We start from the raw sequence: 13,757 nt of genomic DNA, 5'->3' as shown, positions 1-13,757 counted from the left end.
CCATCACCACCACATCCACCATCACCACCACATCCACCACCACCACCACCACCACCACCACCACATCCACCACCACATCCACCATCACCTCCACATCCACCATCACCTCCACATCCACCATCACCTCCACATCCACCATCACCTCCACATCCACCATCACCTCCACATCCACCATCACCTCCACATCCAACATGACATTCACCACCGCCACATCCACCACACCCACCACCGCCACATCCACCACCACATCCACCACCACCACATCCACCACCACCACATCCACCACCACCACATCCACCACCACCACCTCCACCATCACCACCTCCACCATCACATCCACCATGACATCCACCACCACCGCATCCACCACCATCACCACCGCATCCACCACATCCACCGCATCCACCACCACCGCATCCACCACATCCACCATCACCACCACATCTACCACCACATCTACCACCACATCCACCACCACATCCACCACCACATCCACCACCACATCCACCACCACATCCACCATCACATCCACCATCACCTCCACATCCATCATGACATCCACCGCCACATCCACCGCATCCACCACCACCGCATCCACCACCACCGCATCCACCACCACCACATCCACCACCACTACATCCACCACCACATCCACTACAACCACCACCACATCCACCACTACCACCACCACCGCATCCACCACCACCATGGCATCCACCATCACCACATCCACGCATCCACCACCACCACATCCACCACATCCACCACCACATCCACCACCGCCACATCCACCACCACCACCACATCCACCACTTCCACCACCACCGCACCCACCACATCCACCACTTCCACCACGACCCCCACCACCTCATCCACCACCACCACATCCACCACACCCACCATCATCACTTCCACCACCACATCCACCACCACTTTCACCACATCCACATCCACAACCACCACATCCACCACATCACCACCACATCCACCACCTCCAACACCACCACCACATCCACCCCCTCATCCACCACCATCACCACCACATCCACCATCACCACCACCACCATATCCCCCAGATCCACCACTACCACATCTATATGTGTGTGTGTGTGGCTCTGTGTGTGTGTAGGTGCAAATGCAATGTTCTTGGATTTTCGTCACAATAAAATACACTGAACATAAACTTCACAAAAGTTATTTACAAACGTTTAAGCTATTGCCATTATAAATTACAATAACTTTTATTTAAGTATTTATTATTTCCAAAATTAAAAGCCATTGTTATTTGTAAAATCAAGACATCTAAGTCACGTAAATACAACACACATTGCATTACAAATGCTATAGGTGTCACATTTGCAAAAGTTAACACTATTGACATTGTAACTGACGAAGCTATTAATTTTGCTACTTTCAAAACCAACACATAAATAGAAAGTGTCATTTGCAATACCAATAGCTCAAACTTTCCTAATGCGAGACCTATTGCATTTCCAATGCTTGTTTCTGTTGGGGAACATGGTGAGGCCCAAGAGGAAGAGAATGACTTCATGCAGCTGGACTTGGTGTTGCCTAGGAGGCGAGTAGCGATCATATGGTTGGAGTGGGGGGGGGCTCCGCCTGTGGAATGCTTGGAAAAGGATGTGGCGGAGGAGGTGCACATGAAACGTAGAATAAATGATGAAAAGTTTCAAGAGATTTGAATGCATGGGTAGCAACCATGTATGAACCGGTATGTCTCCTGCAGAGGAACACTTCAGTGTGAAAGGCACAGAATCTGGTAACGAATGATGTGGCCAATTATACCCTGGCATACCAGGGGTTTCTTGCTTTATGATCTCTTTCTGTTTCACTAATCTACAGTTTGAAGTGATCTCCTACATAATGTGCTCATGTTATATTGTACTGTAGAGGAGGATACTGTAAAAAGTGTACTGTTTGTTTTTTTACACTGTACTCTAGTTCAGTGGCGCTGCTTGAATTTTGTCTATTCTAGTTATATTGATTAAATAAAAAGTAAAAAAAAAACGGTACTTCTCAATGCAGTAACAGTACAGTCCTGTCCCCCAAATCAATTATTCTCTCATAGTACTTGTTGACTGTATACCTGCCCTGGTCTCGCTCAATGGCTCCACTGCCCTTTGGTTAGGTTCAAGCTGTGCAAATACCATAAACATTCAAACTTCCAAAACCATATTGTAATGATTTCTCTTGCTCTATCTTTCTAATCCCATGACTGCTGCTGGCAGGATTTACGCCAAAGATGTAACAGATATATTCAGTTTTCTTACTTTAAACTCTGTTCTTTGCTTTGCAGAATTGATGTTTTTGGAGACTAGCGCTTTGAGTGGCGAAAACGTAGAAGAAGCCTTTTTAAAATGTGCAAGGACTATATTGACTAAAATTGAATCTGGTACGTATGATACTCTCTCCGGGTCTGTTCCCACCACTGGGAGGGACGTGTAACCACCTATGTGATCAATTAAGTGTGGGACTGTTATTTTTGCCTTGTCCTATCCCATGGCAAACTTGTGTTTTCTAATCCACTGGTTGGTAGACATGGTCTCTGGATTGGGCAACACATGGTATCTGAAAGAAACACGTAGTGATAGATTCCTTACCTTAGAATTACCCCCAGGCGTCAGACTGGATCCAGAAAGTTCTTCGTCAGCAGTACCCATGCGCGTCGGTAGGCGTCGTCGTGCGGCTCCGTGTGCGTCGTTGGCACCGGAATGACGTTGCTGCAGCTACTTAGACATGTCCACTCGTGCTGACGCCAGTTATTTCTTCCGCACCAGCAAGCGCAGATCCAGGAAGAGCAAGTTTTTGAGGCCTTTTAACTCCTCTTTTCGAGTCGATCGACTCCTTGTGTCGTAGGGATGCCCGATTTCAAGAACTGTGGGGACTGTCCCAGAATGATGTCGGTGACTGACGCATACCGCGTGTCTCTCTACTGCCTGGGGCACGACCGCAAGTCGTGCCCCGACTGCCGGGCCATGGCGCCCAAGACTTTGCGGGAGCGGTCCCGAAAGTTGCTTTAAGTCCGGCAGTCCGCTCCCGTCCCGGTCCCGTGGGAGGTCGAGAGACCGGTCGCGGAGTCGTCACCATCATTCTTCTGGATCGAAGTCTTCGCACTTGGGTTCAGGCAAGTCGAAGCATTCCAAGAAGTCGAAGAACCATTGTCGCTCTTCGACTTCCTGTCGCGGCTGAGGGTGTGGGAGGTGCCACCCCCGCGGCTCCGGCGGAGCCTGCGACGTCACCCCCAGTTTTTCTTACAGATATATTGTTACCGAAGGTAAGTAACTTGTGTGTTAAGTTCAGGCTGGTCTTCTCCGTCCTGTTGGGTGGGTTTGGGCTCCAGCTGTGTGAGCCTGGAGATATTTCAGGCAAGAGTTCGCAAGAGTCTCATGAGAGAAATTGGGAGCATGAACCCCACATTTTGTAAAAGGTGGCAGTTTGTTATCAATTGATGCTGTAAGGTTTTCCTTACGAATAACGTTCCAGAGTCGATGCAGTCAGTCTGGGTTTGTGGGTGTGGTTGGTTAATACAATTTGGAGACCCAGCAGGATGTAGCCGGGAAGAGCTGGGATCTCTATAAAAAAAAAAAATCTCACTAACGTCACTCAAGATGTCGTCCAAGTATCGCTTAATTTCTGGGCTGCCCCAGTGCAGGTGTCAGTGTACCTTGTTTGCCACATTTGCACCAGCAGTCCTTTTTTTGCTGCCAAGCCTCCATTTCGCCACCCTCTCAGGGGTATAGTACCCATAATGCATTAATTTAAGCAGTGCTTTTTTGCCTGCTGCACTGAAGGAGGAGATCCGTGCCTTGCAGAGGATATGAATTTTTGGGGAAGTGAGGATTTGTTCTAGTTTCTCCTCCCATCATCTTTTTGCTGATGATTTGTTACTGTCCGCTGAATTGTTCAAGAATGTGTATGTGGCTGAGAGCAAGCAGAGGGCAGCCTTGAAGAGAGCCTCTATATATCACAAAAGCCTGTGAAATCTCACCTTGGCTACAGGCCAGAGTAGCTTCACTGCACACATTTTTGAGAGCGAGCTCCACTGAGCTGAGGTCGTGCCTAAGGAAAAGGCCAGTGTACCGTGTTGAACGCATTTTCAGTTTTGCTAGATATGAGGAGCGTGGGTATGTGGGAGCGGGATGCTTTATCTATGAGATGTAGCAACCATTTGGTATTGTCCCAGCATCTTTGCTTTGGTATGAAACCAGGCCCTGCATGAATGGGTTGAGGTGGGCGGCCAGGATACTCGTAAAACGTTTAGCAAAGGGAGATGGGGCACTACGAGCAGCATTTTGTGGGGTCTTTTCCCAGGTTTAAGTATAACAGTGATTACTGCTTCTGAAGTTGGCTTATGACAGAGAGGACTTCATCCAGGCAACTTTCTACCTCTAGCGAGAGTGCCGCTAAGGGCTGCAAGTGTGATTTAGAAATCTGAAAGAAACGGGTTAGTATTAGATTCCTTACCTTAGAATATCCCCAGGCGTCAGACTGGATCTGCAAATTTTTGCGTAGCAGTACCCTTGCGCGTCAGTAGGCGTCGTCTGCGGCTCCACGTCGGAGTACTTAGACGCCGCCTCCGCGTGCTGAAGTCAGTTCTTTTTTCCGCGCCAGCAGCACAGATCCGGAAAAAGTGGTACCGTAGTCACTTTTTGACTAACTTTTTTGAGATCTTTTGATCTTTTCTTCGAGTCTTCGACTCCGATCGGTGCCGATAGGGATGCCAGGTTTTAAGCCTTGTGGGGACTGCGACCGACTGATGTCGGTCACCGACCCTCACCGTCTGTGCCTCCACTGTCTCTGCGTCGATCATGACGACAAGACCTGCTCCGACTGTCGGGCCTTAACCTCGAAAGCTAGGCGGGAGCTGTCCCGCAAGCGGCTCGAGCTCCGGCAGTCGGCCCTGCACTATGATAGGTCCCGTTCCGGACAGAGGTAGAGGGACTGGTCGCGGGGCGGAGCCATCATAGCTCCGGGAGTTGACATCACTCCTCCTGGTCGAAGTCGTCGTCGGGTAAGCACAAGAAGTCGAAGAGACGTCATCGCTCTTTCGACTCTCCCCCGACACTCGCACGTGCGGCAGGGGGTTCGGGGTGACTCCGCCCACGTGGCTCCATCGGAGTCGCGGGCGTCGCGACCTGCTCCATACCCTCTGGTCCCTGGGCAGCAAGCGACGCCGGAGGAGATCGAGCTCTTCCTCATGGCCATGAGGTCCCTCTCTCCTCCGACTGGCTCCGCAGCGCCTTCGGACCCGTCTGGGGGCCCTAGCGGGTCGGGTGCTTCGGCCCCGTAGCTGCCGGGTGCTTTGGCCCCAGCGCCGCAGGGCCCCACCGGATACGCTTCTGGATCCGGATAGTCGCCGGTCGACCTGACGACTTCACCGGCGCCGATTCCACAGGTGTCACCTCCGGCGCCGTCCTCGGGCGGCGCTGTCCCCAATACCTCCCTCGACCCAATTCCGGCCTCGTACTGGCGCCGCTGGGCGCCGCTCTCGCCGCCGCTTGGGGAGTTTTACTTCAATGAACCGGTCCCATCATTTGACAACCCTGATTATCAGGAGATGGGTGATGAGTATTGGGAGGTGTCTGAGGACCCTCTGACACGTGAGTGTCAGTCCCAGGAGGACTGGACAGGTGGACTTGGGGATGCCAGTGGTCTGGACACTTCGCCAGACACTGGTTTTGTCTCACCTCCTAGCGTGGCTTCGGAGGAGGTGGCAACCTTCAGTGTAGTGTTGACGCGGGCAGCTGAGGCCTTGGGCCTTGAGCTCCCTGTCGCGGCTGTGAGGACTAACCTCCTGACTGAGGTCCTTAAACCGCAGTCAAGCTCAACAGAGCCTCTGCTGCCGTTTAATGAGGCCTTGACTGACGTTCTTTTGGGCACTTGGTCCAGGCCCGCTACAGGCCAGCCAGTAGATAGGAACATAGCCAGACGCCACCGCCCGGCCCCCGGCGACCCTTGTTTCCTGTTCACCCACCCCACCAACGAGAGCCTGGTCATCCAGGCCTCTAATTCCCAGACCGCATTCCCGTCGGCTCCGCCTGATCGGGAATCCAAGAGGTATGAGAATTATGGAAAGAAAATATTCTCCTCCCTTAGTTTGGGACTGCGGTCTTCCAACACCGCATGCCCCTTGGGCCGTTACACCCCACTCCCTGTGGGACACGTTCGCGGACGTGCTGCCACAATGCCTGGCGGAGGTCAAGGCTAAACTCGCCCAAGCCTTTGCGGAAGGTCGAGATGCGGCACGTTTCTCCATCCGTTGTGGGCTGGATACCACCGACTCACTGGGCAGAGCGATGGCAACGACGGTGGCGATTCGTCGCCACGCCTGGTTGAGGTCCGCCAACTTTTCAACGGATGTCCGGAATACTCTCATGGACATGCCGTTTCATGGCCGTCGCCTCTTTGGCGACAAGGCAGACAATGCGCTTGAGCACTTTGAGGACACCAGGGCTACGGCCAAGTCCTTTGGCCTCTCGGCCCGTGCCAGCAAACGGGTGCCTTTTGCTCCTTTCGTTGCCAAGGAAGGGGCGCCCCCTCACGTGCTGCCAGCCACGCACCGCAGACTAACATCCAATGCGGTGGCGACCGTGGAAATCGCTGTGGAGGCGGTCGGGGACAACGGCGAGGCCAGTCCACACCTTTCCCCGCAGCATCCGCCTCAAAACCCTCCTAGTCCGTGCTTTCAGGCCCATGTGACGCCAGTGGGGGGCAGGGTTCGCCATCACCACTTCCACTGGCGCACTGTCACAACGGACAGGTGGGTGCTGCAAATCGTCCGAAGGGGCTACTCCCTCCCCTTCGAGACGACCCCTCAAGCCATGCCACCGCAATACCACCGCGTATCGGGGGATCATATGCGGCTTCTGCAGGAGGAAGTTACGGCCCTCTTGGCCAAGGGGGCCATCGAGCGCGTTCCTGGGCCTGAAGTAGGGTGTCGTTGCTACTCCCACTACTTTCTGGTACCCAAGAAGAGCAAAGGGGGCCTACGCCCTATCTTGGATCTACGGACCGTCAACGGCTTACTCTGGAAGGAGAAGTTCAAAATGCTGACACTGGCTCAGGTCTTAGCTGCCCTGGACCCAGGAGACTGGATGGTAGCGTTGGGCTTGCAGGACGCTTATTTCCACATCCCCGTCCCGCCGGCCCACCGGCGCTACCTGCGGTTCACGGTAGGCCACGAGCACTTTCAGTTTACCGTGCTCCCCTTCGGCCTTACCAGCGCCCCACGGGTGTTCACGAAAGTGATGGCGGTGGTCGCAGCTCATCTGCGCAGGTTAGGGGTTTCAGTCTTCCCCCTACCTCGACGACAAGTTGTTGAAGGCGGGCTCGCCCCAGACATTCGTCAGCCACCTCCAGACAACGGCAGACCTCCTGCACCAGCTGGGGTTCTCCATCAATGTGCCGAAGTCACACCTGTGCCCCTCTCAGAAGTTCCTTTTCATCGGGCGGTTCTCGACTCGACGCAGTTTCGGGTTTATCCCCCCGAACAGCGGGTTTGGGATATACAGGCTCTGATTACGATCTTTCAGCCTTTATCCTGAGTCTCGGTCAGGTTGACGCTGCGGCTTCTGGGGCTGATGGCTTCCTGCATCCTTCTGGTGCATCACGCCCGTTGGCGGATGCGGGCTCTGCAGTGGGATCTGAAGTTTCAGTGGGCCCAGCATCAGGGCAACCTGTTCGACCATGTCCTGATCTCGGAGAGCACTGCGAGACAGCTGCAGTGGTGGCTCATGGACCTCGATTGGGTCAGCGGCAGATCCCTCTCCCTTCCCCAACCGGAGCACATAGTTGTGACGGACGCGTCCTTCCAGGACTTGGGAGGCCACATGGGAGAGGCGGAGATCAGAGGCCTCTGGCGGAGTCAAGGCTCCATATCAACCTTTTGGAGCTGCGGGCGATTCGTCTAGCACTGAAGGTATTCCACCCCTGTGTCCGGGGGTGTGTAGTGCAAGTGTTCACGGACAACACCACCGCCATGTGGTACTGCAACAAACAGGGTGGGGTGGGGTCGTGGACCCTCTGCCAGGAGGCTCTGCGCCTCTGGCAGTGGCTGGAATGTCAGGGTGTGACCCTGGTGGTTCAACACCTGGCAGGTTCTCTGAACGCCAGGGCAGACGAACTCAGCCGCCGGTGCATGATGGATCACGAATGGCGTCAGAACTCTGACGTGGTGCAAGGCCTCTTTCAGCAGTGGGGAGAGCCATGGTTAGATTTATTCGCCACCGAAGAGAACGCTCAATGTCGTCAGTTCTGCGTGTTGGAATTTCCACGGCGGCACTCGCTTGGAGACGCTTTTCGTCGCGAGTGGAGTTGCGGTCTGTTGTACACCTTTCCGCCTATGCCACTTCTGCCCAGAGTGCTGAAGAAGATCAAACGCGACCGTACCCAAGTCATCCTTGTGGCTCCGGGCTGGGCACGAAGGTACTGGTTTCCCGAGCTACTCAGTATGTCAGTCGATCCCCCCCCGGTTCGTCTGCCTCTTCAGGAGGACCTTCTGTCACAGCAACAGGAGACAGTCCTCCACCCGAACCTGTCCAGTCTCCACCTCCATCCTTGGAGATTGACCGGCGACAGTTGAGGCCTTTTGACTTGCCTCCTGAAGTTTGTGATATCATTCTGGCAGCCAGGCATCCCTCCACTAAGTCGGTATACGCCTGCAGGTGGAACAGATTTGTGGCATGGTGCACAGCAAAGGCTGTGGATCCTTTCTCTGCCCCTCGTTCTGAGGTTCTTCTCTTCCTTTCTTCTCTTGCCCGGCAGGGCTCTGCTCTAGGCACTATCAAGGGCTACCTTTCTGCCCTTTCGGCCTTTCTGAGGCTGCCTGATCAACCATCTTTGTTCAAGTACCCTATTGTAAATCGCTTTCTGAAAGGCATCACCCACATGTTTCCACCTGTTCCCTTCGTGATGCCTCAGTGGGACTTGAACCTGGTTCTTCCTTATCTGATGTGCGCTCCCTTTGAGCCACTTCACAACTGTCCTCTCCGCCTTTTTACTTTGAAGACTGCTTTCCTGGTTGCCATCACCTCTGCCAGGAGAGTGAGTGAGCTCCAGGCTCTTTCCTCTAAACCTCCTTTCCTTTGTCCATCCGGACAAGGTTGTGTTGCGAACAAGACCCTCTTTCTTGCCCAAGATTGTCATGGCCTTCCACATCGGGCAGTCTATCACCTTGCCCGCCTTCTTCCCACCTCCGCATCCCTCAAAGGAGGAAGAGTGGCTCCACCGTCTGGACCCAAAACATGTGCTCTCATTCTATTTGGATCGCACACGCCAGTTCCGGGTGGATGACCAACTCTTTGTTGGTTATGTGGGCGCTAAGAAGGGACGGGGGCGGTACACAAGCGGACCATCTCTCGTGGGTCGTCTTGTGTATCAAGGCTTGTTACTCCTTGGCAAGGAAGGAGCCTCCTGTTGGGCTGAGGGCCCATTCCACTCGGGCCACGGCGGCTACCACTGCCCTGGGTCGGGGAGTCCCCTTGTGGGACATTTGTCAGGCAGCTACGTGGGCCTCGCTGCACACGTTCGCAAGACACTACTGCCTGGACAGCCAAGTCTGGAGGGATGGCTTCTTTGGCCGTTCCGTCCTCCAGGACTTTCTGGTGTGATTATTGGTTCGCAGACCCACCACCGGGGTTGATGTTGCTGGGGTATCTATTCTAAGGTAAGGAATCTAATACTAACCTGTTTCTTTCAGATGAACAAGTACTTACCTTCGGTAACGATATATCTGTAAGAAACAGTAGTTAGTATTAGATTCCTTACCGCCCCACCCATCCTCCCCGTTCTGCAAACCGATATCTAGGGTTAAGGTCATCCCCTTTCAGGGCCCTAGTTTCAATGGCACCAGTGTTGGTTTTTGACATGGCTCTGGGTTTTTGGCACGGAAAAGCTGTGTCTAAGAACTGACGTCGGCACGCGGAGGCGGTGTCTAAGTACTCTGACGACGTCATCACGACGCCGACGACGGACGCGAAGCCGCAGACGACGCCTACCGACACGCAAGGGTACTGCTACTGCTGCAAACATTTCCGGATCCAGTCTGACGCCTGGGGATATTCTAAGGTAAGGAATCTAATACTAACTACTGTTTCTTACAGATATATCGTTACCGAAGGTAAGTAACTTGTTCGTATCGTCCGGTTCATATTGATCTTGGATACTGTAGTGTGCTCTGTTGCAAAAAAAAAATCACAAACATTAAGATAGCACGCAGGCATTACATTGCAGGCAAAATAAACCAGACCAGAAACTCCACTAAGGAGCTTTTCAAAATGCTGGACGTATTTGTGAAGCCGCATCCCTGTAATAGTTCCACCCCAGCTTCCCAATCGTTACGTTATTCTCTAGCACACTTTTTTAAAGACAAGAATAATAACATCTGTGATAATTTCCCTACCACCCAGAGTCAACAGGACTCTTGTTGAGATTTCAATGTGCTTTCGCCTACTAGTGCCTCTGTATTAGAGTAATTTGTCATGCTCGTTGGATCAGGTACAAGCGATTATGGTTGGCGCTAAATCCGGCTCTCCGCAGGACATTTGCCCCCCTAAGGTCATTGCCTCCATAACCGGGTGTATTGCACCCATTGTCTGCCTCTTTTCTGGCTTAGTGGAAGTTTGCCCAAGTGTTATCCATATTAAAAAAAAAAAAGCCTACAACAATCCTGATATTCTTTCCAGCTATCCCCCTATCTCTCTGCTGCCTCTTCTTGGACAGTGTCTAGAATGCCATATAAACAAACAACCGACTGCCTATCTGTCAGAGAACACATTGCTGGTCCCCTAAGAATAGTGTTTCACAGCAATGTACAGCACGGAAACTGCAGTAGTGCCAGTCACTAATGCCATCAGACTCTCACTGGATTCAGGTAGTCCTGCAATACTGGTATTGCTGGATCTGTCGGCGACTTTTGACACGGTCTCAAATTCTATTTTAATCAGCAGACTGCACGATGCGGGTATACATGGCAAAGCACTACACTGGGTCAGGGATTTTTTCAGTAATTGTACCCAAAACATCTTTATTGACTCCTTTAATACCCACAAGATGCTGGTTAATGGATGAGTCCCACTGGGTTCCTCTTGGAGCCTGACATTCTTTAATGTATACATGGCCCCACTTGCGCGGATTGTTATATCTTGCGGTTTGAGATGATTTCTTAGGCAGATGATACCCAATTAGACATCACTCTTGGGCAGGCCCAAAATGTAGTCAAAACACAATGTCTGGACTGTATGAGGAAACTTGCTGACTGGATGTCTAACAGCTGTCTCCAATTAAATAGTGAAAAAACAGAGATAGTGTTATTTGGCAAGGCTCAGGAGGTATTATAATTGGATTGGTAGCCTCCTGAATTAGGCCCTGACCCATGCCCAAAACAGGTTGTTAAAAACGGTGGTGTCAATTTTGATCAGGCACTTTCTATGAAGGAACAATCAGTACAGTCTATGGCACTTGTTTTGCCAATTTACATTTACTGAGGAAAATTTTCCCAAGGCTCCCTTCATCTAGAAAAAGAAGGCACCGATTACCAGTCGCTTGGACTATGGGAATGCACTCTTAATAGCAACAAATGACTTGTTGCTGTCTAAGCTTCAAGTGGTGCAGAATACTGCAGCCCGGTTAATTTGTAACTTTCCCTCTTGCTTAGCCTTTGCTGCCATTCTGCAAGCCCTTCATTGACTCCCTATCCGGAAGCGTGTTATTTTTAAACTGGGCTGTCCGACCCATAGACCACTGACAAAGGGCTTACTCTCTTATCTGCATTCTAGGCTGAGTCAATTCCAGCCTTCACACTGCGCAGGTCTTCAAATCAGGCTTTATTAAAACACCATTGAATCCGCACCTCCAGAGAGGGTGGCACCTTGGCCCGTTTAATTAGAACCAGCTCCCCTTGCTAATCAGTGTGTGTCATGATTTCTCAAAATTATTAAAAACATTGATGTTTTACCTGGTCTATTTGCACTTGCCTCTTTTAGCTGTTGAACGCAGAGATATGCCTTAGGGTGTGAGTTGTGTACTATAATGAATTCCTTTAACAACTTAACGTAACCTAGAAGCATTCAAAGGCATGTGCAGTATCCTTATTTGTGCATGCCTTACTCTCTTCCACTGAGTGAATTTTTGTTATTCTAGTCTTATGGGTTTGAGCCCGCAGTTTATGAGCAAGAAGCAGGCCAGTTTTGTTGCCCTCTGTATAATATTTTTGGTTGGTGCGGAGAAGGTTTGTCCTTATCTAGTGCCTTGAGCAATTTTCTAGCCAGGATCAGTTGTTGCACCCTATGAGTGCTCGACTGCTTGTGGGACATTTCAAGACCTGGTACTCCTTCTTTTAGGGAGGCATGTTTCTATTTTCTTGATTTGAGATGGGCCAAAAAAGCTATGAGTGTGCCTTTGATTGGCGCTTTGTGTGACTCCTAGTAGGGGATGTAGGTGCCTGGATGTCGTTGTGAGAGAACTGTTGGTTGCCTCCTTAACCGCTTTAACAATGGTGTTGTGCGTTAAGATTGTCTTGCTAAGGCACCAGGTCCAGTGGGGGGGCATTCAGCCCCAGTACCTAGAAAGAAGTTGTAATGGTGTAAGGGTCTGAGAGAGCTGAGACGCCCATATCTGGCTGAACATTGGCCGTCAAAATGCGGTGTGAGGTCGGGAATTAATCATCCCGGGCATATCCCTGAAGGGTGCTTGAGAAAAAAATGTATTCGCTATCAGTGGGATGTTGTGACCGCCAGGCATCAGTTAGTCCTGCTTCCTGTAGCCAGCGTAACCATTCCTATATGAATGCCCAGGTTTGTTCAACTCCCTGGGCCGATATGTTTTGTTTGATATGGGGCTGGAAATTGAAATCTACCCCTATTACAAGGTCTGCATCTGTGGATATGGTAACTAGGCCTAAGGCATAAATTATAAATTGCTCCCGTTAGTAATTCGGTGCTTATAGTGTGGCTAGTGTAGGACTGTACGGAGAAAGCGTACTGAGAAAAGCCTCCCTGTTATCTCTGCTTGTGTTTGGGTGACCTGTCCCTGAAACTTAGTAGCTAGCAGCATCACCACACCTGCTCCCTTGCCTGGTCCTGTTGAGAAGTACTGCCTGTCTAACCAGCGGGATTTCATCTGCCCCCAGTCCTTCATCAGGTGGTGTGTCTCCTGTTGAAGCCAAATATCACATTTGGAGGCTCAGAGCAGAGGTAAAAGTGCAAGGGGCTTCATAGGTGTGTTGAGAACATGGACATTGAGGCTGAGTATTCTAATCATGTGTCCTGCAGTGTACGGAGATTGGCCTAGAGGATAGAATGGAAGGGGCCTTCAGCATGCTATGTCCCCAAGCCCCATCTAGGTGTGTATCAGTTGAGTAGTCCAGCTGTGGTAGAGGAGGGAATCTAACTGAGGAGGGAACCAAAAACTAATTTGAACCAGCCATGGGTGCAATACATACTGCCATGTTGTAGTACGTCTTAAGTGGATGAGTAGCCAGTCCGAAATTGCTGTTGGGGCTGATCTGCCATCCCTTTTCTGGATCTAAGGATAAGACGTCTGCATCCCATGCCCCATGTTGTTGTTAGCATTGCCAAGGTAAGCTCCGGGACTCTGGTCTCGTTCCATATGTCTGGTAGGGGGCAAGTTTGAGTCTGATTATTAAGGTGGTCAATCGGAGTCTTATGTGGGAAGGGCCTTCTGAAGCTGAATTTGCTAGAGGAGGGCCAAGCATTCTCAGTGTTTCTCATCTGGAGTTG

The 13,757-nt window shown here is 51.4% G+C and overlaps 1 protein-coding gene across 3 annotated transcripts in view; it reads left to right on the top strand.

The window, feature by feature from the left end:
• The window catches only part of RAB4B (RAB4B, member RAS oncogene family), a 237,689-nt gene that overhangs the window by 205,229 nt on the left and 18,703 nt on the right, over window positions 1-13,757 (top strand). For all 3 annotated transcript variants that reach the window (XR_015299958.1, XR_015299957.1, XM_086938008.1), the window contains exon 6: window positions 2,318-2,413. Coding sequence is in view for 1 of the 3 variants with exons in the window: in XM_086938008.1 (XP_086794134.1) it covers window positions 2,318-2,413 (96 nt within the window). In the remaining 2 variants the exon portion in view is untranslated. The remainder of the gene's footprint in view (window positions 1-2,317; window positions 2,414-13,757) is intronic.

This window comes from Lissotriton vulgaris, chromosome 9 (assembly GCF_964263255.1).
Source record: "Lissotriton vulgaris chromosome 9, aLisVul1.2, whole genome shotgun sequence".
Lineage (NCBI taxonomy): Eukaryota > Metazoa > Chordata > Amphibia > Caudata > Salamandridae > Lissotriton > Lissotriton vulgaris.
The sequence above is the reverse complement of the archived record's forward strand: the minus strand, read 5'-3'. Positions and strand labels throughout refer to the sequence as shown.